This window comes from Crotalus tigris, unplaced genomic scaffold (genome assembly GCF_016545835.1).
Source record: "Crotalus tigris isolate CLP2741 ecotype Arizona unplaced genomic scaffold, ASM1654583v1 scf7180000017753.6788120, whole genome shotgun sequence".
In the NCBI taxonomy this organism is placed as follows: Eukaryota; Metazoa; Chordata; class Lepidosauria; order Squamata; family Viperidae; genus Crotalus; species Crotalus tigris.
Window position 1 is genome coordinate 401,510 of NW_024096615.1, and position 26,197 is coordinate 427,706.

General features: G+C 39.0%; 1 protein-coding gene across 1 annotated transcript in view; it reads right to left on the minus strand.

Moving 5' to 3' along the window:
* Nucleotides 1-897: 897 nt before the first annotated feature.
* The window catches only part of EIF5B (eukaryotic translation initiation factor 5B), a 56,066-nt gene continuing 30,766 nt past the window's right edge, over nt 898-26,197 (minus strand). The window contains exons 4-24 of the mRNA XM_039340583.1: nt 17,718-18,357; nt 16,916-17,142; nt 15,517-15,667; nt 14,756-14,851; nt 13,646-13,732; nt 13,342-13,425; nt 12,333-12,619; nt 11,926-12,033; nt 11,695-11,805; nt 11,232-11,299; nt 10,827-10,968; nt 9,619-9,750; nt 8,293-8,475; nt 8,037-8,198; nt 6,994-7,125; nt 5,822-5,953; nt 5,647-5,723; nt 5,402-5,566; nt 2,916-3,054; nt 2,265-2,426; nt 898-1,949 (exon numbers count right to left, since the gene is read on the minus strand). Of these exons, the coding sequence (XP_039196517.1) occupies nt 1,842-1,949; nt 2,265-2,426; nt 2,916-3,054; nt 5,402-5,566; nt 5,647-5,723; nt 5,822-5,953; nt 6,994-7,125; nt 8,037-8,198; nt 8,293-8,475; nt 9,619-9,750; nt 10,827-10,968; nt 11,232-11,299; nt 11,695-11,805; nt 11,926-12,033; nt 12,333-12,619; nt 13,342-13,425; nt 13,646-13,732; nt 14,756-14,851; nt 15,517-15,667; nt 16,916-17,142; nt 17,718-18,357 (3,393 nt within the window). The 3' untranslated portion in view covers nt 898-1,841. The remainder of the gene's footprint in view (nt 1,950-2,264; nt 2,427-2,915; nt 3,055-5,401; nt 5,567-5,646; nt 5,724-5,821; nt 5,954-6,993; nt 7,126-8,036; nt 8,199-8,292; nt 8,476-9,618; nt 9,751-10,826; nt 10,969-11,231; nt 11,300-11,694; nt 11,806-11,925; nt 12,034-12,332; nt 12,620-13,341; nt 13,426-13,645; nt 13,733-14,755; nt 14,852-15,516; nt 15,668-16,915; nt 17,143-17,717; nt 18,358-26,197) is intronic.

A 26,197-nucleotide genomic window follows, 5' to 3' on the forward strand; every position in this document is an offset into this window, starting at 1 on the left:
TGAGGAGCTGCCACAAAGAAGAGTGGGTCAAATTATTCTTCGAAGCACCAGAGGGCAGGATGAGAAGCAATGGTTGGAAACTGATCAAAGAGAGAAGCAACTTAGAATTAAGGAGAAACTTCCTAACACTGAGGACAATTAACCAGTGGAACAGCTTGCCTTCAGAAACTGGGTGCTCCATCACTGGAGGTTTTTAAGAAGAGACTAGACAGCCACTTGTCTGAGATGGTATAGGTTCTCCTGCTTGAGAAGGGGGCGGAACTAGAAGACCTCCAAGGTCCCTTTCAGATTCTATTCTATTCTATTCTATTCTATTCTATTCTATTCTATTCTATTCTATTCTAGTATGAAGAGATTTCTTCTTATCCTCATATCCTCCAGGTAATTCTAGCAACATATCAACTGACCTTCACAACAGTCTCATTAGAACCTAAGAGAATTCTCTTATCACATTTAATTTCAGAATTTGAGATATACTAATCTTGACTAATGAGGCTATATGAAAAGTGGTTTCATATCAAAATAAATAGAAAACAGTGAGGATTGAAGATTTACTTATGTTTAACTTATCTGGTAAAAATATTATCTTTAGAATAGACTTAAGTTACAGCATATCTTGAAGTTTTTGTAGACCTTACCTAGGTTAATCAGCTTCTTTCAACTTGTAGAATTTTAAATTATTACATTTACAATTTTAACTTTACTGCTGTATCCTGATAATTATAGTTGCAATGAGAATCATTTTCTGGCTGGCTAATGCCATTCTGCAAACATCCTGCCATTCTGGTTAAGATTAAGGCCATTCTGCAAACATCAGGCAAAAAACTAAGAGTAGGATTGTTGATAATCTGCCTTCCATGTAACCCTAGCAGTAAATACCATGATGCTATTAGTATATAAGATCATCATTCAAAGATGTTTAATTTTAGCCCACCTTCCTAAATGTGGGTTTGTACAATTATACAGTACAATTATACCACCTCATTTACATATTAATAGGATTACTACACATAATAATACTTCAACTACACTGACCAGATCAAACTGCTCAACTGTGCTCTTCTAAGCATTTGGCAAAGAGATTTATTCCATCTTTCTAACCAACAAACTTACACAAGAGGACTATTGAAGTGTTCAGACCAGACACACATAACTAAATTTTGAAAGATATATTTGCATGCTGCACTGCCTTTATTAGGAATTAAATTATCAGAGTAATGTTCATTTCTTTTATTTGCAGTTCAGCATTAATGATTAATTTGCCAAATTTCATAAACTGTACAAGCAATAAAAGGCAGCCAACTATGCTTTACATCATTGTTTCACATCAATCAAATACAGATAGCCAATTACCTAATTTTTCTATAATAAATTTCTATAGGCACAAAGCAGAAGTGATGAAAAAAAATCGGGGAAAGAGGGTATGCATAAATAAAGATTTCTTACATCAAAAAGTCCAAAAAATCACAAAGTCTGTAAGAGTTTGATTAGGCAAATACTGTGGTACTGATCTTACTAGTATAAAAGTGAAAGCTAAGTTACTTAATAAAAAAAATATTTTCTTTTAATTTGGGGATGTGAACTGGAAAGGGCAAACTTTAAAAGTAGCCAGTACAAAGTGAAGGGCATTGGGAAAGATGCACAGGCACATTGGAACCACAGGGACATAAACTGACCACTGTCAAACCAGTGTAAGTTATTTGGTTTCTCATGGAAAACATTTTATCCACATTTTCCCCAGATGTTTGTTAAATCCAACAGCATATTTATTATAAGCTGCTGTTGTTCTTATAATAGGAACTGTGGGCTTTTGCTAATCATTGCTCAAAGTTTGACAGAACCTAGATGATTTCAAATACTTTCTTGAGCTCCACAATAAGTTGCCAGTCAGACTTCTGCATTTCATCTCTGAACCAGTCTTTCAGGGCATCAATGGACTGACGACTAATCTGTAGGTAGAAAAACAAAATGTTTACCATGACATCCCTACTCGTAAGATTGTTATATATAGCACAAACCTACATTTCATAAATTTCAGAAACAAAAATAACATTTTTTGAAAAGTTGCACCTTAAGCGCTGTAATGATGTTTTCAACCATTTTTAATTTTAACCTCTATAAGCAAAGAATGATTTTGTATCAAAATTTCTGTAATAGCCTCTCTTCTCCACCCCCATGCTGACACAGTCTAATCTATCCCATTTCAAAAAAAGGCCTTTTGTCCTTACATTCAAGCATGACACTCCAAATTAAAAAATGTTTACCTTGCTGACAAGTATATCAGTTGCTTCAAAATGTCGACCATACATTTTTGGAGCCTCACCAGGAATTGGTTCTATTTTTACACAGACTTCTTGACCTTTTTTTGCAACATCTACTTGTTTATGATTTATTTCAATACTTGTAATTATTCCAATATCAATGAACTGTAATAAAAAAATACTTTTATTAGCATTCAATTTGCAGAATAGTCAAAATATAACTAGATTTTTAATAATAACGTCCCCATATAAAATCTGAAGAAGAGTATGGCAGTCTTTTGTTAACTGTTAGGTGGTACTGTACCTATATGACAGAGTATACAATGAAAGTTTGGGACTGAAGTCCAATTATCTCTAAACACCTGAGAAAACCTTGGGAAAGCAGCTTTGCAGGCTATTTATTTCAAAAGATGTTCTGTCAAATTTAAGAGTTCAAGCTGCATAGAAAAATAGTTCCATAGATAAAATCAATATTCCACAGAAGTCATGATAAAGGACATTTCATCAAAGAATCCAAGTTTCTACACAGTTGATTTTTTTAAATATAAAAACACCTATTATCAAAATATATTAAAATCAACTATTTTTAAATTATTATCCAAATAACCCTTCTTTTAAAAAGATAGAATATCTTTAAAGATACAAAATACTCACATTTTTACTAGGTACACAAATTGGAGTTCCTTGTTTTACCTGACCTGCGTCCACAAGGACTCCCATTACTATGGGATCACGAGAATTAAAAATAAATTGAGGAAGTATTTTCATCTTACAAGGGAATACTGCTATATGCCTGGGGGGAAGGGGGAGAGAAAGATGGCAGAGAACTGTTAAAATGTGGTCTGAAAATAAAGCTGCATGCACAAAAATCTATTTTGATTCACAAGTACTACTTCTGAGAAATCTAGACTGAAAATAATTTAAATCCATAATGCCATATCTACTTCAGCAAATCCTAAATCACATAAAACTCCTGTAAATATTTAATAAACTGTAAATATTTAATAAAAAATAAACTGACTGTAATGCTACAATGTGCATGTAATTATTTGGCAAGCTTTCCTCAGTAATCAAAAAGCACTCTTATCCAGATTTTATAAGACATCTCCATGTGATATAGACTAGAATTCTGAAACATTTAGCAGTCTATTAACTGTAATTTGTTTGGTCATGACTTGCCTATTTTTATTAAGTAGTAAAGAAAATTATTAAATCATAAAAATGATACAATATATCACGAGAGAGAGAGAGCGCTGCTGCTTCCTGCAGGAGAGAAGGGAAGCGCAAATGTCTTTCTCTCTTTCTGCAAATGGCGGAGGAGGCTGGGAGCCGCAGGAGAAGGGTGAAAGAGCCACATGCGGCTCCAGAGTGATCCAGGTAATCCTAGCAACTCCATCACTAAGTGAAGCAGTTGCTAAGAGAGAAATCATGTGGCCACAATTGTGCTTTCCTTTTTCCCACTTCCTTGCCCTTTGGAATGTTCATGCTGAGATAATTAGCAAGAAGGGAATTAATGTTTGTATTTACTTACATTCATTGGAGAGGAAGGGATTATTACCTGTATTTATACAGGTAGTCTTTGACTAACAACCACAAATGAGCACAAAATTTCTGTTGCTAAGTAAGACAGTTGTTAATTGATTTTTGCCCTATTTTACAACCTTTCTCACCAGTTAACAACCAGTCACTGCAGTTGTTAATTTAGTTATTCCCCACTGATTTTGCTTGTCAGATTGCATAAGGTGATCATATGACCCATTCAACTATCATAAATGAGAGTCAGTTGCCAAGCATCTGAATTTTGATCATGTAGCCATGGAGATGCTGCAATGGTCATAAGTGTGAAAAATTGTCATAGGTCACTTTTTTCTGTGCTGTTGTAACTGCAGGCGATCACTAATAAACTGCTGTAGGTTAAAGACTACTTGTAAGCCATATGAGAAATACATATAGAAAGCAATGTGCTGGTGCTGGCAGCTGTAAGTACACTATGCAAATGGCCCATTGTTTTCCCCACTGCATGTCTGTTTACTTTCTTATAATCTAATTCATTCCCTCCAATATGTGGGAGAATGGAGGAACATCAAGTCAGACACAAAACAATACATACCAATTGTAAGGCAATTACATGACTGAAGGATGCTACGGTCATAAATATGGGTATTGCTCATAAGCTTACTTTTTCAACATTGTCTTAACCTTGAAAGGTCACTGAACAAAACAATCAGTAAGTAAGGACTACCTGTATAACTCTCCCAAATTATTTCTACCTATTCTACCAGATCCTGCAGGAGGGATATGTTCTGGGTCCTGCTGGGTAAAAAGGGCACAGAAAGTTCTGCTGCAGTGCCCATCCTTTAGAACTTCATTAGAACAGAGACTATCTGTGACCATGCTGAATTTTTGTAAATCTCTTGAAATCTCAATTTGGGGCCTGGGGCACCAAGTATTTGTGAGAATCTGTCTCTTGGCTTTATTGATGAGTATTTTCTGAATGCTTGCCTGTTATGTGTTTTTATTTGTATATTATGTGTATTTTAACGACTGCTTCATTCAACAACCAAGATTCTGGTCCAAATTGTAGTATTTAAGTGAGGATGTCCTATATCCATGGTGGCGAACCTATGGCATGGTGCCACAGGTGGCACGCAGAGCCCTCTATATGGACACACGCACCGTCGCCCCAGTCCTAGGCCTTCAGCTGGGTTTTATAAAACCTTTTCGCTTTAGTCCTCCGCTGTTGTGTGGGAAAAAAAGGTTCAATCAATCAATCCATTTCAGCTTCTTGCGGGGGAAAAAAAAGATCTTGCAAAGTTGGAATTGATTGAACTTTTTAGTGCCATCCAGTCTGCCGTTACCACCGCAGCCACACCCACCCAATGGGCCACACCCACCCAATGAGCCACGCCCACCCGGCACCCGATGATACATAAATGGATTTTGGGTTTCAGTTTGGGCACACAGTCTCTAAAAGGTTCGCAATTACTGTCCTATATGTTTTTACACTAACACTTTTCAGTTGAAATGAGAATGAAACACTGAACTGATATAAGACTGGTCTTAAAAAAATAATTTCACAATTCACACACATGCACACACAATATTTATATCTATATTTCAGTATGAGAATTTCTACTTACTTGAACTCTTCTTGTTTCTGTTTTTTGTAGTCTTGCCTATATTTTGTGAAAGCATCAAATAAATGATATATAATTTCTGCACTAAAGATTCTAACCCCTAAACTATCAGCCATTTCCTGGGCGTCTCGTTCAATCCTCACATCAAATGCCAAGATCACTGAGTACCTTGAAAATAATAATGATAATATTAGGTAGTTATATATCACACCTATTTAGAAATGTAACAAACATTTTGAAATACTTACTGTGGATCATGCTCCAGCATGACTGATGCCTTCATAACATCCTTTTTATGCACAGGTCCTATATTAATACCAGCATACTGTCAGGAGAGAAGGAAAAAACAGCTTGTCTTAATATAAATTCTGCAAGTATTACATAACAAAATAATGACAATAAAATAGAATCTTGAGTACTTACTGGCACTTCTGAAGTTTTCAGAAATTCAAGTAATGCTTCTAAAGATCCCAAGGTAGATGCCTGGACATAGACACCTTTTTCTTCTAACTTTATGGCATTCAGTGTCTGCTTCAGTTCATGTATTAATTCATCCTTAAAATAAAAAATGAAGCATTTTAGAAAACCTGCTTTTGCTTGCCCAAAACCGGAAGTAGCATTATATACACGCACAATACATATATCAGAGGTAGAGCTTCATATTTAGGAACATGCCACTGGAAGCTCAAACTACGGTTTAGATTGCCATAGCATACAGCTCTACCACACAAGAGAGCAAAAACTGCTTGTGGCCAACCAATGTCCCATTTGTAGCCTGATAGTGATCCGTTTGTGGAAGGTTGGTGAATTTTAAAGAAAAAATAGTAACTGTTTTAAGCCTTCCAGGAGCTAATTTTACTGATTAAAATTCCCAAACTCTTTTTATTTCAGCATAAAACTTTTTAAAATGAAGAACGTTACATTTCAGTTTGGCTGATTTCTATCTTCTCAAAACACAAGGTTAATTCACAAATATTTAAATTAGTATTAGATTTTATCCCATCTTTTTTTTTAAAAAATAATAATAATAAATCACAAGTAAATCTCTTATTTCTCCAGGGCACAAGGAAAAGTTCAGTTCTGTGGTAATTAGTGCTAAAAGATTCCCCCCTCCCCAAATTCCCCATTAAATGTTCCAGGCTCTAAAATGTCAGCAATTATTTTAATTCAATCCTAATTTTACAGATTTCTAGATGGTACAGAATTGTCCAATTTTCTTTCAGCTAACATTTAATTGAAACCTATTAGCTTATTCAGATGGCACAGCTATATACCTATAAGGTCTTTCTTCAATTTACTTCTCAATGATTTGCTATATGAGAACAATCATTGATTTTAATTACATTTCAAATTTAAAAATTTAAAAAGCCAACAGCTGAGAAATGTTACTTTGCTTCAGTTTCTTTATATTTTGGAACATAGGGAGAAAGTTTTCAACCTGGGAATAAAAATATATTCTGAAAAGTTCCTCATTGTTGGAATTTCAAACAACGTATTCCTAATTGTTCTATTTCAGCACAATTGAGTCATTCATACTGGGATTTTCTGGCTGCTGAAACTCAATTAAGATTTTGTGGGGATCATCTATGCCTTACTTTAAGAACTGGAATTTCATCTTCTTTATAGGCTACAAGCAAGGGCAACCCAGCCAGTGTTTTCTCCAGGTCCTTGCCAAGAATTTTTACTCCTTGTGCAGCAATAACTTCTTTGTGTTTTTCATATTGATTCTACACAAACAGAAAGATGAATTGAAAGCACATAATTATTTTTCTAGTTCTCCAATTTATTATCTTTGTTTTAATTATATTAAGAACTGTCAAGCACCATCAAGAACCCCAATCATTTAACTCTATTCAGTCGTTTGACAAGATGACAGATATACTATATTTATTTAATGTGAATCCTACAATTAAATGAAATTGGAAGTAATTAATATGACAGAGTTGCTCAATGGCATTATCAGAAATGACAATTTCCATAAGGCACTTCTTGAACAAAAATAGCCATTAAATGTTGTGGGTTTTAGACTGAATACTTTCAGAAGCAGTGCTCTTATATCCAAATTCTAAGATAATACAATATAAAGGCTCTTAAGTTAGATTCTACTACATATTAGCATATTAAGTTATAATGTTGCTCTATCAGGACATAATAGAAGCATTAATTCACCTATAGAAAAAAGTTCTTAAATTGATTAAATGTTATGACAATAAATATCGTTCAATTAAACATTAACTTTAGAATATCCCTGCGAGTAGATCTTTAAATTATAGCAAAACAGAAGCAGAAAAAAATGAGAAATAAATGACATACAACAGCTTCAACATTTCATAATATCAGACAATATGACAAAAACTACTTGGAATCTCCATTTGCTGACAATATCCTTTAAAAATCTGAATCTGTTATTTTTTGCTAATAGAAATTCAATGGTAAAGAGCATAGGTAGGATTAAATACTTTCACCCAGTATGATTGGACACAAAAACATTTCCCTACCACTGCTCCCTTTCACAAATAGCACATTTCTTGCAAAAGGACATTAGTGCAAAAATAAGATTAATTATCTGGGGGAAAGGAAGGGTATTTACACATCATTAATTAATTTCAGGAATATTTTTCATATGCTGCTTCCTTACCTTTACTCGTAATTCTTTCATGGGCGGTGGGAGCAAAAGGCCTCTTATTTGTGTTACTATGGGACCTTCTACTCCAGGGACAATAATGGTATCACCTTCCTTCAGCCTTCCATTAATCAAAATGACATCTATTGTCGTACCCATTCCCGGAAGTGCTTTGACCTAAAAGACACAGGATTATATGTCTTAAATGATCTGCCATAATCCAGTTTGTTATCTAAGCAGCATATCAAAAGATTTGCTAGGTAAACATTACCTCCATAACCTGTGCTCTCAGCTCTTCACAGTGTGCCAGTCTCTTATTTAACATGGTTTGTGTCAATTCAACAAGAAGAGCAATTAAACTTCCCATACCATCTCCTGTATGAGCAGAGGTAGGAATCAGAGAAACAAATGTGCGGGGATCCTTATTTTCATAGTACAAGGCAGCATTCAAGCCCTAAAACAAGAAGCAGAGCATCACTAAAGCAAAAGACTGGGGAGAGCAGGGGAAGGAGTGACTTTATTCTGCCTAGTCAAAACAGAAACTAAACAGGATGGAAAAACGGAATGCATTATCTAATATCCAATGCTCTCATATTCAAGTTATTCATCAGAAAAACAGTCTTCTATTTCAGTGCTAAAAATGTCTGATGATTCTTGACTCATTCTGCAAAAGATCTCATAGTGGGGCAGACTATAGAAGACCCAGATGATCTTGCAGATTAAGCCTAAACCTTGTAAGACTTTCACAGCAAAGTAGCACCTTGAATTTGATTAAGACAATTACTGTTAATCAGTACAGATATTTCATACAGAGATCATGTGACACTTTAAGAAGTGCTGCTTCTTAGGGTGATTTATACTGTCATACTGTATTCCAGACCTGCTCTAATTTCTGTATCATCTTCAAGGTTTGCCCCTTGAGAAGTTGTTGTCCAAGTTACCAAGGCATATGACATCAATATTAATAAGACTGCAGGAAAATTATAATCAGAGTACTGATTACAATAAGTATCAAATCTATATAAGATTTTTCCCAACAGCTTGATACAATTAAATAACAGACAAGATGCAACTTTAAATTTAAACCTAAAATAAATGTAGATCTTATATAAACAATACTTTTCACAGTACAACAATATCTCCCTTTTGTTCTCCTCAGAAATATTACAGTCAATAGTACAAAAGTTTTGACAAATCTAGTATTACTTCACCATGTCTCTTCCCAGCAGAGATCATTCACTGGACAAGTAAGGATGTCTCCCTATCAAATTCAGGTCTGAAAGCTGGATTGGAAAGGATCTTGATAATTGAGCCCCAGTGCCACTGTCTGCATCAACTTTGTTAAATCATTATGAGGTACCAATCTATAATTGTAAAATGGTTGTCTAAGCCTGACTTCTTGGATACAGCCAACCAAAACTGGACAGTTCCTATGTATACCATATCTGTTCTCAATTTTCTTCTATCAAACATTTGATTGTAAATTTGTTTGATCATGGATGGTTAATATGCTTGGGCTAGTTTTATCTACAGGAATTACAAGGCGCAAAGCATACTCAAGATGATTAACAATTTTTTTAACCAAATTGATACTCACCTGCTGGGCAAATTCTACTATGACAGCCTTAGCACGCTCCTCAAATTCATCCTTGGTATTTTTTTTCTGTTTCTTCAAAGTGACAGCTACATCTGTATCTGGACTCTTTTTCCAGTCATACAATCTATCAATCTGAAGACAGAATTCCCCATTATTTAATATTGTATCATTCAGGCAGAACTATGTAGTAAATACTCTTTGTATGTAGGGAAATAAGCAAGCAAATAAACTATATAGTAATCAACATGTTCGTATTTTGGATCTTCATTTAAACACATTCTCTTACATCGCATAGTCCCCTATTTGTTCACTGAAATAAGTTGATTTTTCCAAACAACTGAATGCTAATGTGGAACAACTAAATGCTAAAGTCCTTCTTGCAGGAGAAATTTGAAGACTGTTTTTACACCAGAGCTTCAAATACAGCTATTGGCCCCTTGTACAAATGGTCCTTAAGAACCAATCATTTAAACATTTAATTTTACTGAATTAAATATTTACTTCTACATAAATTGCCATTGTTTTCATTCTCAAACATACAGGACTAGAAGTCCTGAAATGATGTGGGTATAAAGGGAGAGTACAAAGGCATTCTTAAGCTTATATTCATTTTAGTACAATCCAGTATTAATCTTTCATATGCAGATAGCTACAGTATAAATTCAGTTGTGTCTGCTCTTTCAAAAGGGACAAAATATTTATAGGTATGTACACTTAATTTATTAAATGCTAATAAATTATTTTATTTTCAGATAAATATAAGTATAGTAAAGCCTTGATTTGATTAAGCTTCTATGCATGAGGGAACAGTACAACCTGGACTGACCACCTCCTAATCTTATATTTCAACGAGTGCAGCTATTTTGATATGTAAAGAATTGATTATGGTTGTGTGAAGCACAACAAAGGAGATAATTGCTACCATATTCTGCTTATAAACTTCTCAAGAAAATCTAGCTATGCTGGGGCAAGAAAAAAACATTGTGCTACATAGGCATTTAAATACAAAAGGACTTTTCTTAAAAAAAATCATAAGAAAACAGCTGGTTTCCTACACTGTGCTAAATTATGCTTTAACAGCTATTAAAAGGCCACACATCCATAATCATTGTTTTACGTATTACAAAATAGCTTAGTGCATGCAACATACAAAGCCAAAATAAACTACATCATAGAATACAAACCCATTCAACGAAAAGTGACTTTACCTTGTTAAGGGCAACTACAAAGGGACATTTTTTGGATTTCAGCAAGTTTATAGATTCAATTGTCTGAGGTTCCAAACCATGCATGATGTCTACTACAAGAATTGCAATATCACATAGTGAGCTTCCACGATTTCTAAGATTGCTGCAATTCAAAAGAATATTGTCAACATATATATAACAGAAAAAACCATGACCTGTGGTTTACCAAAGAATAAATAATGTTTATTCTTAAAACAAATTATATTAAGTAGAAAGATTAGGATATTGATTAGTCTACATGTAATACAGATATGAGACAGCACACCACTTAAAATATATGATTAATTTCTGCTTCTGCAACTGTTTTTAACATTATTATCTATTACAAAATGTAACCCCAAAATGATATAAATAATCAACTGTTACCTAAAAGACTCGTGTCCTGGAGTATCAATGATAAGCATTCCTGGAATCTTGACTGTCTCTCTGTCAAACTATTATCGCAAAGTATTAATTAACTGATATTTAGGCAAACCAATTTTTTATAACAGTTTCATACTAGACCACATTTATTACAAATGTTCAATCCCAATCCCATTTGAAGGTACATTAATATTTTAACTATTAATATACAGGTTAACAATTGAGTAACTTTTAATTATTAGATTATGATAATTGAGATAATTTTAAGATCATAAGTTAAGGTGCTTTTATTACTAGGTGCAGCAACCAAATTATTGTGAGCTCCATCTTTGTTGACATTTGCAAAATTACAAATGAATAATACAATAGACATAAAAACCTCCATAAGGTAAGTAATTCAATTCTATGTATTAAGTTAATAGTATTATGTGAAAGGCACCTAAGGGGCTGAAAGGCTCCTACTTACAGTTTTCACCATCTTTGCTTGTTCATTAATGGCTTCAAGAGGAACATTAGTTGCCCCAATCTGCTGAGTGATGCCACCTGCCTCACTGTCTTGCACATGAGTATGACGAAGCTGTATGAAATATACCAGAATTATTATTATTATATCATATTAAACAGTTCCCAACTACTACAAATGTTCAGTTTAAGTAAAAGCCAACAGTTTGCAAGCTAGTGCTATATCTGGACTTACCTTATCGAGGATTTTTGTTTTTCCTGTATCTACATGTCCCAGCACACAGATAACAGGTGCTCGTAGTTTCTCAATGTTTACATTTTTATTATTTTCAATTCGACGTTTCTAAAATTAAAAACTGAGTAAGTTTCACCCATTAATAAAGAACAAAGTGAAATGCAAATAAGTCAGATTTGAGGATTCAAATATTTTCAAGACCAATGCAATATCCCCAATGTTTTTTAGCTTTCTTTTTAAAACAAACCTCAAGAGTTATATGCTAGTTGACATCATAAACAGATGTTTATATTTAGTTACATACTAAAATTCTGTATCAAAAGGCAATAATTCTGGCTGAAATGCAGAGCCTTCTCCAGTTCGTGGGGAAAAGGGAAAAAATGCTGTTTGAGAAAATGTTTATCTACCTCAATTCGATGTTTAGCTTTGTCATATGAACGTTCTTCTTTAGTGCGATCATCATCTGATTCATATTCTGAATCTGAACTTATTTCTTTATTTAGCTTTTTTTCTACAGATAGTTTTGCAGCAACTTGTGGGTCTGATTCCTTTTCATCTGAAGTTTTATCTTCTTCGCTTCCTTCACTTTCTCCTTCTTCAGATTCTTCACTTTCTTCCATATCCTCATCTTCATCTTCATCCTCATCCTCATCTTCATTTTGTTCTTTGACTTCAATATGGACAGTTTTTCTCTCTGATGAAGAAATACTTAATAAATTACTTAATATGACCTAGAACTAAGGAAAAATTTCCTGACAGAACAATTAATCAGTGGAACAACCTGCCTCCAGAAGTTATGAATGCTCCAATGCTGGAAGTTTTTAAGAAGAGAGTGGACAACCATTTGTCTGAAATGGCATAGGGTTTCCTGACTGAGCAGGGGGTTGGACTAGAAGATCTCCAAGTTCCCTTCCAATTCTGTTATTCTGATTCTAATTTGGCTCACCCAACTCTGCCTTGCCCAGATATTTATAGATAATGTTGCATATCACTGAGAATTCTTTTGAGGTTTGCAACATATAAAATACTTAACAAATAGATACACTGCAGACTCATTTTCCCTGACCTGCCACATACAGAAAGGAGCAACAATGCATCAAAAAGTCAAGAGACTGTTTATTCTTTTCTGGATTATGTTTCCACTACAGAAGATCTTGTTGATAACAGAAATGTGGCCCTTCTCTCAATGTTATCACTAGACCACCCAGTTGGACAGCTAGATAATTTTTACAAATTACTAAAGTGCTAAATATTAACAGAAAAACAAGCAACACATAAACAGTTTGAAATACCATTTTAATCATGTTTACACTGCTTGCTTACTTTCCCTTGCTAGAAAAACAAACCAAGTTTTTAATGAAAACAAACACATTCTCACATGCCTTGTAATATTCCGTTCCTTTTTCAAAAGTTTACCTTTTTCTCTTTCTTCATCACTGGCCATAGCTTCCCAGTCATCTAATCCTGCATCTTCAGGTTCTTCCTCTTTTTCTTCTGAAACTAAACAATGATAGATTTTCTATGCAACAAAGTTTGCTTCATAGCTTACTGGGCATTAAACTAATTTCTTACTGGCTGAATGTAAACATTTGAACATTTTTCATAAAGATGATAAAGTAGCCTCACACACAGATTAATTTAAGGAAATTAAATGAGGGTACCAAAAAGAGCTGATTATGATATAGATAATGAAAGACTGAATGCCCAATTTAGAACTGACCTGGTTCAGCTTGAAGATTGATCTCCTCTTTTTCTGGTACAACTGTTTCTGCAGTTTCTTCCACTGGGGATGCCAATTCTGTAATTTCTAAAAACGCAATTTAAAATTATTAGTTATGACTATTTTAAATTCATGTCATTGTTCAAGAACAAAGCTCCTACAGCCATACTTACATTACATTCTTCAATTAGCCTAAAAAACAATATTTATGCTTCTAGGCTATCCAATAACCACAGCCTCTAAGGGAAGTCCATTTGACAGAGGACTTGTTATTTAATGCAGACTTCCCTACACTGTAGGCACAGTAAATTATAATGCATGTGGTCTCTGCAGTAATGATATATTCATTTGATTAATTAATTTATGCATTAATGGCTGGTGCAGGATGTAAGAATGAAAATAAATTTAAAATACCTGTAGATACGTAAAAGTTTTAATAACCCAAATAACATAGAAATAGCATCCTAATTATTAAGAATATACATCGTGTCAATTCGCTATAAATCAGAAACATTATTCTACACAAAATTGATCCATCTTTTTTAAAAGGCAGATAACTTTTCCATGCTTTTGTTGCATGGCTAAATTATATTCATTATCCTGTGAAATTCCAATTTATTTTGATACAAGCACATAGTAAACAAAAAACTTTTAACTCTTACTGATCATGACATATATTTTACTTTTCAATTTATCTAATATGAAAGCAGAGAAGGAATGAACCATCACTTTGTACAAACCTATCTGGAATATCTCAGATTCTTGCATTAATATTTTTTAATATTTTAAAAATCAGTCAAGAATTTATAGAATCATAGAATGATAGGAGTGGGGTAGGTGGAAAAGACCTTAGCGATTTTCTGGTTCAATCCCCCACCTGGTGCAGGAATTCACCAGCAGGACCTCTCTGGTATTTAAGAACTTTGTGCAAAAGAGATTCTCCCAATGGACCTGTCACTGGGCGGCACAGCCCACTAAAGACTATCCTTTGCTCTATAGAGATGTATCAAAGGAGATACTTGGAAGCACAGAAAATAGTGACTGAAATGATTTAATCTTTTCTTCTTCATTTTTTCTGTCTTTACAGTTATTCATAAACAAAATTACCACCTTCTTTGTTTTCTTGCTGCTGTTGCTTTTTTTTCTTTTTGTCTTCATATATGGGTCTTTTTTTTGGTACTGAATCTTTGGATGGCACCTCCACACCTGTACATTAAACAAAAAAATTGAGACTGAATTTTGAAATTAACAAGAGAGGATAAAATTTGAGGACAAACATCTTGACCCAAATACAGTATGACTAGACTGAGACTTAGGACTTTTATTATGGATCAGTTAATCTGCTAATGTTTTGATTTTACACTAGTATTTCTATTATTGAATAATAAATATTATTAGTATTTACAGCCTACATTCAGTGGAAAAATACAGAAAGCAGCAGTTAATAACAATAATTTCTAATCTGTATGTTAAAATAAAATAGAGCTGAAAAAAAGATGACCTGAATGGCAACAAAGAACTACACATAAAAGTGCAGAGTTCATTTGTACTTTGGCTTACTAAAATAAAATAAGATTGTTTAAACATGATAGCAGACACTCATTTACAATTGTACAACTTGATCTTAAGCAGATTTTGTCAGTAATAAATTTTCACTTAATTCATTGGAGGCCATTCTGAATTAAGAGTATAGAATTGCAGTATTTTGAGTTAATACTTTACAGAATACAAATAAGAATTGCAAGAATTACAGCATTTCCATTAAAATGACCCTGTGCTATCCCTAACAACCTTATTCTAATGAAACATGTATAATATTTTACCCTGAACAGGATGAAAATTAGAAAATTAATATAAAGAGCAATCCTTACCCTGTGCTTGTAGCAACTTAAGAGTGACCTCTGCCCTGGCTTTGGATTCTCTTTGAGATTTGGTTAGAAGCTTTCCTTCCTTCTTCAAACGTTCTTTCCTCTCCTTTTCTTTTTGTTTTTTCCTTTCCTTTTTCTCTTGTTCCAAGCGTTCCTACAAAAATCAAGTTTTAGCCACTTTATGACTTCCAGTCAGTGGTGAGATTCAGCCAGTTCGCACCACTTCGGCAGAACCGGTAGCTAATTTTTTGTTGCCAAAGCCAAGAATGGACTTCCGGAAGCAGCATCCTGTGATGACCCAGGGCCCCGAACGAAGGCAAAGCACTTAGCTGGTCAGAATAATTGTCTCTGTAAGCACTGCCAACGTTCACCCAACAGCCCCCACATATGCTGGCACAAGTTCAATAAAACAGTCAATGGAGCTAAACAGTTCTTTAAAGTAAAACAGATAACAAAGTATGATCTTTTCCACGCCCAGCTTGCCTATAACCTGCAAACTGCAAAACTGAGAACAGCAAGAACTCAGCAGAAAACAAAACTTGATCCAAAATACAAAGAGTCCAGGTACAAGAGCTCGCATCACAAGAGTTCACGTTTGTTCCCGGCAAATGCCCCACCCCACACCTACTCCCCATGTGTGCCTTGTGGAGTGGGGCATGACGCTCTCCTCCCGAGCAAGTGAGCCTGCCTCCGTTGTTCCCTCCTCCTCTCTGCTCTCCTTGCTCTGGGATCTGGCGGGGAGGGGCCTTGCTCCTTGCCTGAGCTCTGCCTTCCCTGTTCCAAACTTGAAGGGCCCTGGCCTACTTCAGCCTGTTCCTCCCCACAGTCCTCTGAAGCCACAAACACCCCCTCCTGGGCCTCAACAGGGAACTCCATGTCAACCTCAGAGTCAGGCTCGGACTGAGGCATGACACATCCACACAAAGAACCGGTTGTTCACATATTTGAATCCCACCACTGCTTCCAGTGCACATGGTTGGAACTTGGCATGATAAGGTTGCAATGCTGCACACTTTCAGTGGGGAGTCTCATTTAGATTTCACTCTAAGTAAATGAATACAGTATTGCATTACAAATATACTAATATGTAATTCAGTAACAAATAAAAATCAGGATTAATTATACCAGTAGCTTAATTGATTTTCAATACAGAAAAAAAAATTACGTGGCAAAGAATTCTGAGCAGTGGTGGGATTCAGCCGGTTCGCCCCTCTTCGGCAGAACTGGTAGTTAATTTTTTGTTGCCCAGGCCCAGAATGAACTTCCGGTAGTGGCATCCACACAGGGAACTGGTTGTTCACATATTTGAATCCCACCACTGATTCTGAGTATCTTTGCCTTTCAAAGCCAAAAAATGTAGAAACAAACCCGTCTTCTCAATCTATAGGAAAATATGTAATACCTCTTCTTTACGTTTGGCTTCTAGCTCTTCAAGTTGTCTGATACGCTCCTCCTCTTCCCTCTTTGCCCTTTCCTCCTCTTCTTTCAGTTTAGCCAAGGCTTCTTGCATTGCTTTAACTGTGGCTTTACTGGGACCTTTTTTTTTCTCTTTCTCCTTTTCATCTTTCTCTCCTTTCTTTTTCTTTTTATCTTTATCCTTTTTCTTTTTCTCACCTTCATTATCATTAACTAAAAAAGGAAAGTTAATTGCTGAAGCACAAGACATAATTCTGTATAAGAACTTAAAAAGTAACAAAAGTTAGGCACGCTTAAATACTTGGTATTTAATAAATTGAATTGAATAAACTATCAACATGAATGATAACTAGGCAGCGTTCAATTAATTTTAACTACAGAATAGGTTTAAAGAAAAATATAACTGGTGAGTCAAGAATGAGTCCAAACTATAATTAGTGCCATTCATTAGGTTACACACTGAAACCTGCAAAATTCTAATAGCCAAAAAATACCTATAAATCATCTTCTTCCTCAATATGTTTTTCACAAGTAAACCCAATTTCTCAATGTACATATAAAATCAGAGTGGTATCATTTGCTGATAGACAAATGTGAAAAGATTTGAGGATAGTTCTATAAAGACCGATGAATGATATACATTAACATTTCTTGGCACATTACAAGACTAGAGAAAAACACTTTAATAGTCTGCTCTGGGACACTTTTTTCACTCATTTTTTTGAGAAACCAAGTATAAAATTTAAAAAAAAAATCTGCTTCTCACATATTTCCCAAATGTTACTAACCTTCTGCTACTTCTGGAGTCTCTCCCTTTTCCACAGTGGCAGATGTTGACAGCTGATCTGATGCAGTTCCTTTGTCAGTCCTCTTCAGCTTTACCTGTTCTTTATTAGCTTCCAAGTCTTCTTTTTCCTTCTGTTTTCTTAGTCTGGCCTTCTCCTCTTCCCGTTTTTTCTTTTCTCGTTCTTTTTTTTCTGCCTTCTTCTGAGCCACAGTTTTGATTTTAAATGAAGAGTTATCCATGTCATCTCCACTTTCAGTCTCAGCCACTAGTTTTGCCTTCTGATTTTTCTTCTGCCCCTTTTTTGCCTGTGAGCCTTCATCCAATTCATCTTCACTCTCACCAGAGGACACATATTGGGCCTGCTCTCTGCTCTTCTTCACAATGCCAGCTTCATCTTCTTCAGAAAATTCGTACTTATTACCTGATTTCTGAACTTTTCCTTTCTTTTTTTTCAAATCAAAATCATCATCCTCACTCCCAGAGAGTAGTTCTTTCTTGGGTTTGAGGGACTTTTTAGATTTTTTTCCTTTGTCCTCCATTTCTTCACTGCCATCTTCCTCCTCTAAGCTAGCCATTTTATTTTTGCCCTTCTTCTTTTTATCTTGTTTTGACAGGCTAAATTCTTCATTTTCATTCTCTACCTAATAATTTTTTTAAAATAAATCACAAATTGAAAATAACAATAGAAACCTGTACATTTGGTTTGCAATCAGTACACTCTATGACTATTGACCATAAATAAACAAAAACACCTCTCAGAAATATATCTCCCACTTATTTGATTGGGAATGGTGGGAAAATAAATCTGAACAAATTCTTCAGATGGTACATACAATAAAATCTTGTTCAAAAAGTGTAAAGGGGCGTTGTCTTACCTGAACGCCTTTTCTCAGTATGATGATATAGAATCCACCGGTGGATAATCTCAGCCTTCCTGCTCAGATGAGACTAAGTCAGAACTTTAGCCACGCCTCCCTCTGGGTGTGTCTTCCCAGTTACTGATGAGGCGAAGTATCCATGACGAAGTCTGGCGCAATGGCTCCAATAATTGAGGCACTTGTCTAGACTACCCTAACGGGAGGGTGTGGATTCTACATCATCATGCTGAGAAAAGGCATTCAGGTAAGACAACGCCCCTTCTCCAGCTTGATGAATGTAGAATCCACCGGTGGGACATACCAAAGCCGTTCATGTCCCTACGGGGAGGGAAAAGTCTAGGCTTGTGTCCCCTGAGAAGAAAGTACTTGCTGTAGAACCCGTCTACCAAACGCAGCGTCCGCCGCTGCAAACCTATCAATCTTGTAATGCTTGACAAATGAGGAGGGGGAGGACCACGTCGCTGCCCTACAAATCTCAACCGAAGCCTCGGTGGACCAGGCCACTGACGCAGCTGCGCTGCATGTCGAGTGAGCCATGATGTGTGTAGGAACTGGAAGTGATTGAGAAAGATAGGCCCGAGCAATGCATGCTCTGATCTACCTACCAATGATCGAAGAGGAGACTTTCTGACCCATGGCAGAGGGCTGAAAGGACACGAACAAGGCCTCTGACTTGCGAAAGGCCGAGGTCCGCTTGACATAGTGGCGCAGAGCCCTGCGCACATCCAACTTATGCCACGGTCTTTCCAGACGATGTGAAGGATTAGGACAGAAGTTTGGAAGAACCAGATCCTGGGACCTATGAAACCATGTATTAACCTTTGGAATGAAGGAAGTGTCCAATCTAAGGACCACCCTATCCTCAAAAAAAGTACACAAATCACTCCTGACTAAGAGTGCGGCCAATTCTGAAATCCGCCTGGCCGAAGTGATAGCTACTAAGAATGCCACTTTCAAAGAAAGAAAATGAAGAGAACAAGACCTGATAGATTCGAATGGAGGAGAGGTTAAGGCCTGCAACACCCTAGGCAAGTCCCAAGATGGATAGCGATGCACTGCAGGTGGTCTAGCATTAACCGCCCTTTTCAGAAAAGCACTGACTGCCGGGTGCTGTGATAAAGGAACCAAGTTGTCACAGGTAAGCACCATTGACAAGGCCGCAACCTGACTGCGGATGGTGCTAGGTGATAAACCCCTATTCAAACCTTCCAGCAGATAATCCAATATGTTAGGAATGGTGACCAAAAGCGACCTGAACTGTTGCTTAGTGCACCACATGCAGAAGTTCCTCCACGTGGCTTCATAAATCCTATTAGTCGAGGGGCGCCTTGATGCTTGAATCATCGAAATCATCCCGGATGAATAGGATTGCCTAGCTAAACTCTCCCGCTCAAGTGCCAGACGGCCAACTGGAGCCACTGTGGATCTGGATGTTGAAGATTCCCTTGGCTGAGAGCCACTTGGTCCAGGGGAATCCTCCACGGTGGCAAGAGCGATAGATCCACAAGGTCGGCAAATCACGGACGCTTTGGCCAATGTGGAGCAATTAAGAGTATCTCCGCCTGTTCCTGAATCAGTTTGCGGATGGTTGCCTGTAACAATGGGAGGGGAGGAAAGGCATAAAGCAAGCCCCCCGGCCACTTGCACCAGAGGGTGTCCATTCCCTCCGCCCCCCGTGTCGGAAACCTGGTGAAGAACCTGGGGAGTTGGGTGTTCATCGGGGAGGCAAAGAGATCCAGATGTGGATGACCAAACCTGCTCGAGATTTCCCTGAAGAGTGCCGGGTCCAGGCGCCACTCCGAGTGGTCTACTGTGACCCTGCTCAAGGAATCTGCTTGTCGATTTGCATCCCCCAATATGTGTTCCGCCCTGATGAACCCAGAGTGGACTCCGCCCAGACCTAGATTCAAGGCCTCCTGCATGAGTGACCAGGACTGGGTCCCTCCCTGTTTGTTGATGTGAGCCTTGGCTGCAATGTTGTCTGTCAGAATCAAGACGTGCTTTCCCAACACTAAGGAGGAAAACCGGCAGAATGCTAAGTGTATGGCTCTGAGTTCGAGCCAATTTATGTTGTGATCTAGATCCGACCGGGACCACTGTCCCTGAGCCAGATGAGTCTGAAGATGGGCACCCCAACCGAACAGACTGGCGTCTGTAGTCAAGATGAGCCTGAGAGGTTCCTTGAAAATGGTCCCCTTGGTCATGGCGGATGAAGCCCACCATAGAAGAGATAACAGAGTGTGGTGAGGAACCCTGACCTTTCTGGTGGAAGCACTGAGGTTCCGCTTCTGGAAGGGAAGGAGGAACCATTGAAGGCTTCTGGAATGAAGTCTGGCCACGGGACGATCCCCATGCAAGAAACCATCTGTCCCAAGAGTTGAGACAGCTGGACCAGAGGCACTGCTTTCTCTCTGCGAACCTGGTGTACAATGCTGACCCGATGCTCCTGTGAAAGATAAACTTTACAAAGATCTGAATCTATTATCGCCCCTAAATGAAGGAGGCACTTTGTGGGGATCGTGTGGCTCTTTTTGAAGTTCGCGGGAACCTGTGAACCTGAACTGTATGTATCGTGATTTCCAGGTCTAACTAAGCTGACTGGAAGGAGCTGGACTGCATTAGGATATCGTCCAGATAGCATTGCACGCGCACTGGCATCATCCTGAGGTGGGCCGCCAATACTGCCAAATTTTTTGTGAAAACCCTTGGGGCTAAAGAGAGACCAAAAGGAAGGGCCCTGTATTGGTAATGCCAGTGCGCATAACAAAACCGCAGGAACTTGCGGTGTTCTGGAAGTATCGGGATGCGTAAGTATGCCTCTGTCAGGTCTATGGAGGAGAGAAAGTCTCCTTTTCTGATGCTGGCCAAGATGGACTTTAGGGTCTGCATCTTGAACCTTCTGTAGGTCAGAAAGTAATTCAGACCCTTTAAGTCCAGTATCGCCCTCCATCCTCCGGAGGCTTTGGGGACCACGAACAGAATGGAGTAAAAAACCCCTCCTATCTGATCCTGTCGTACCAGTTCTATGGCCTTGATTTCTAACAAATGGGAGATGGCCGTGGCTACTAGCTCTGCCTTGGTTGTGTTTCGCGATACTGGGCACTGTATGAAACAATCTAGGGGAGGTGAGTAAAACTCTAGAGACCGTATTTGATGGTCTCTCTGACCCAAGAGTCGGTGGTGGTGACCTCCCAAACGTTGCTGAACAGAGCCAGGCGACCCCCTATGGGGGAGTCCTCCTTGGCGTCACTTGGACCGCCTGTAACGAAGGCTCCCCGAGCCCCGGAAGGGACGTTTGGCCTGGAATTGGCCCTTGGCTCCAATGTCCTGGCGGTCCTGTTGACGAACCTGTCTGAGGGGAAAGGATCGCAAGCCTCTGGACCAAACCCAGGACTATCCGGCCTGAAAGAGCTGCCTCAACTCCCAGGGACCACTGGGACGGAAAGCCTGCCTGCGAAACTCTTGCTGGGGCCGCCTATCCGACCTTTTGGAGGGGTGTGCCAGGATCTTACACTTGTCCTTGCCCTCAATTATGTGTGATTCGAGGACTGAACCAAATAAGAGTGTACCACTGTACTTGGCCATCGACAGATGCCACTTGGACTTTAAGTCAGTCCGCCACTGTTTTAGCCACAACAGTCTACGAGAGGCAACTGTGCCTGCAATAGATCAAGCGGAATACCTGGCGTCTGCCATGTACTCTGAAGCTTCCACTAGCTTCCCTAGTGTCTGATGTGTCCGAACCTGGTCAGGGGGAACGAGAGCCTGGACTTCGCAAAGCACATGATTGATGCCCTTGCGAAAAAAGATGAAGTCCCAGCCTTGATCGCCCATGCCGATGACTGGTGAGCTCAGCGAAGAGAGAACTCGAATTTCTTGTCCTTCACCTTCAGAGCCTCAGCTATATCCCCTGGAATTACAGATGTAGAAAACAAAGAGGTTAGAGGAGTGTCCACGGAAGGCACCTCTAGGAGAGAAGCGAACGAAGAAGAAACATTAAACCATTTCTTCTCTGTACTGTTGGGAGAAGGTAAGGTAACCAGAGATGACCACTGTTTCTCCACCGTAGTACGAAAGACCTGCGGGCAAGGAATCTGCTTCTCCTCCACAACCTGCTCTGCAAACAAGGGGTTAGACTCTTGGCTAGTGGAGGTGGAGGGTTTCTCTTCCTGTACGGAAGTGAGGTTGGCAGTGGTACAGGCCTTCATAAGAAGAGATCTGAAAAGAGAAGGGTCAAAAAGACCTGAAGTTGACACCTGTTCAGGTGCTGCCTCCTCATCCTCTGACATGGGCGTGTCGGCTATCTCCAGGTCCACTGACCCCTCCTCGCCTAGCTGGGAGGAAGTCTCAGAGATGCCAGAACCAGGAACTGTGGCACGTCCCACTTGAGAAGGAGGGATGGACGGAGGCAATTGTGGTTGCAAGGGTCCCTGTTGACTCCTAGAGGATGACATAAATTGCATAAATGCATGGTGCATGAATGCCTGAAATTGTCTTTCTGACCACATATCTCGTTGTTCCATAGAACTAACCCCAACCTCCGTTGGGACATACATGGCCTCAGGACCCTGCTGTATAGAGGAATATGAGGAGCAAGGGGACCAACCTGTTCAGTTTCCCCCTGAGGAGACCATGCCCGAAGGGCATCATGGGAAGGCGCAAATGGAGGCTCAAATGGAAAAGTGTCCAATGGAACGGGGGGAACCACTTCAGCTTCACTGGACACGAGCCTTTGGGCTTTGGAGAATTCCCTCTCCAGTGCCTGATGTCTCATCGAGGCCTCTCGCTCGGCTGCCTTGGAGGACTCTTTGGTGGATAAGTGTTTTGTCTTGGCTTTTTGCTTTCCCCACACATCCAAATCAGTTGATCTGTGCTTTGTTTGTGCGGGGGGAATACCAGAGCCTTGAGATGCCTGGGGTGAGGAACTGTCTGCCATTGCAGTCTAGATAATCCGGGTAGGAGATATCCAGAAGTGGGGGGAACCCAAACACGCAGATCAAGTTGTCAGAGATGGAAAACTGATCCTCACTCTAAACAACAGCAATGGCAAAGGACAGCCAGACAGTTCCCTAGAACTGCCTGTCTAGGCCTTGTGGCAAAGTGCCACAGACTAATTGGAACAGGTGGTTCTGAAATAAAATTCCCCTTCGCTCCACTCACACAGATATTAAGGATAAGTAACCTGGACCTCAATGAGTAGTTAGAACAATAATACGAGTACAATGAGGCAATCACTATTGAATCTCCTAATAACACGCCAAGTTATTCTGAAAAGATATTGAAATGTTTGCCCCCGGTACAAGCCTGACAAAGCAGGCCAAGGCAATAATAAAGCAGGCCCCAACAGGGCTCAGAGGAACACAAGGTCCCTACAAAATGGCGTCCGCACCTGATGACCCTCTCAAAATGGTGGCTGCGTCCTGAGCACGCAGTCAAAATGGCGTCCGCGCCCTTTCAGTGCCTCTTAAAAATGGCGATCACCCCGAAAAAAGGGGAAGAGAAGGTAACAAAGCCCCCTGCTAGGGAAAAGCTTTAAGAATCCGCCAAGTTAAGCAAAGCCCTCTTCCCCCCGTTCGCAAAAAAGCACTTGCTGTTGGTCGTGCAGCCTCCGCTGCGATCCGAACTCCTAGCTGCAGAGAGAAGCCTCGTGGCTTAGACGAAGATCGGCAAAAGGGAAGCCTCCGGTCTGTCTGAGCTCCGAAAAAACTCCGTTCACCACTAGCCAGCTGGCTGGCTGATCCGCGCTCCTGCTGATCCGCTTGATCGGGGCTGAAGCCCCCACCAGAGATTGTCCTGAAGACTTCGCACAGGAGCCTGTTAGGCTCGAAGCCAAAAGGTCTGATTAATTTTCAACACCAAATTTAGCTAAATTTGAGTCCCAATTTAAATAAGGAAGAAAATACTTCAATTTAGAAACTTTAAAAAGAATTAAATTCAATTAGAAATCAATTAACCTAGTCTAACTAAGGAGTCAAAAAAATTGCGCCCTACTGACCTGAGACTAAGTCAATAACTGGGAAGACACACCCAGAGGGAGGCGTGGCTAAAGTTCTGACTTAGTCTCATTTGAGCAGGAAGGCTGAGATTACCCAACGGTGGATTCTACATTCATCATGCTGGAGAAGAAGTTGTACAATAAATTGTGCTTTTTGCTGAAGATTTTGCATATGTAAGTTTTTCTGCATGTGGCAAGGGAACCATCAAGCACAGCACTACATATGTGAACTTTTTTCCGTCTGGACTGTATTCAATTGCTCCTGAAAGCACATTTCTTTGGAATATAATTTGATAAGTCTTAAATTAATAAGACTATTAGACTGCTCTTCCTTTTCCTGGTACTGTTGTCTTGTACAATGTGATAAAAATTCTGTTTCAATAATACACCTGATTTAAGTTCATATTGTGAGAAGGGAAGGAATATAGTTGCAGAGAGAGGGGAAGAAGAAGAGGGGGCTAAATTGAACCCAAGACCATCATCAGCAAAACCAGGCAGTGGGCTAGGAGGGGTGGGGCAGAACAACCTTAGCAGTGATCCGCAAAGGTAATGAGGGCAAGCAGGCACACACTTTGTAGAGCCAGACCCAAGATCAGCAAACACAATAGGGCTTAGGAGTGGTATAAGGAAGGTATCTGTAGAAAGGATATGGGGAGAGATCAGCAAAGCATGAATTAAGTCCATGAATTAAATAGGGGCGGGAAGAACAGTTACAGATGGCAAGCAGCATTAAAGACAGGATGGCCTCTGGACAGGATGGAACACATCAGGCAGGAAGACACTTGAAACAGTTGCCTTATGAAGGAAGCAGGGAGTACACAAAGTACATGGCTGGAAAGACATAAGTAAGAATGTGACAGTGTTGGCCTCTAGGCCAATAGCAGCAGGATCTGGAAATAGTCTCAGGAATCTTTGGACAGGATGGTGGGCAGCTGGGCAGCAATAGTCTGAGGCAAGAATTATAGAAGAGGGCACTGACATCTGAAGCTTGTAAAAACCCTTACATTTGCAACTCTTCTAACAAAGCTGGACTGTTGTCAGAACTTGGACCAAACTGACTGGTTACCCAGCAGCTAAGCTGTTGTCTTCCCCTTTCTCTGACTGTCAGATTTCTCCTAGTAATCATCTGGAAGACAACAGTTACCTGGATAGGCGGGTTGGCAGAAAATAGCAATTGCCTGACAAGGTGAATGGCAGCATAGAGCTCTGTTTTGCAATATCACTCTATGGCATCTTCCTGCTATACCACTTTCCACCCTTCTCACAGATTTCATTAATTGAGTTCTGTCACCACTGCTAGCCTTGGGAACAACTCTGCAGAGCACCCATTTGTCTCCTATCAGTCCCACAATTTGTGCAACCCCAAGCCCCCTCAGAAAACAGTTGCCCAGTCAACAGTGCACCTTTCTTGACAGGAGCCTTCTTCCTGGTCCTTTTTTTGCTTGGCCTATCTCCCCTGGCTCAAGCCCCTCAAACCAACAACCTGTTCTTCAGGGCATTTCTTTGCTCCTTCCAGCAGCTATAGCCCATCTCTGGGGGTCTTTCAGGGGAGTCAGTAGGACATGGATGAGGATCTGGGTAGGGGTTTTTTTTCCCCAGCCCTGCATT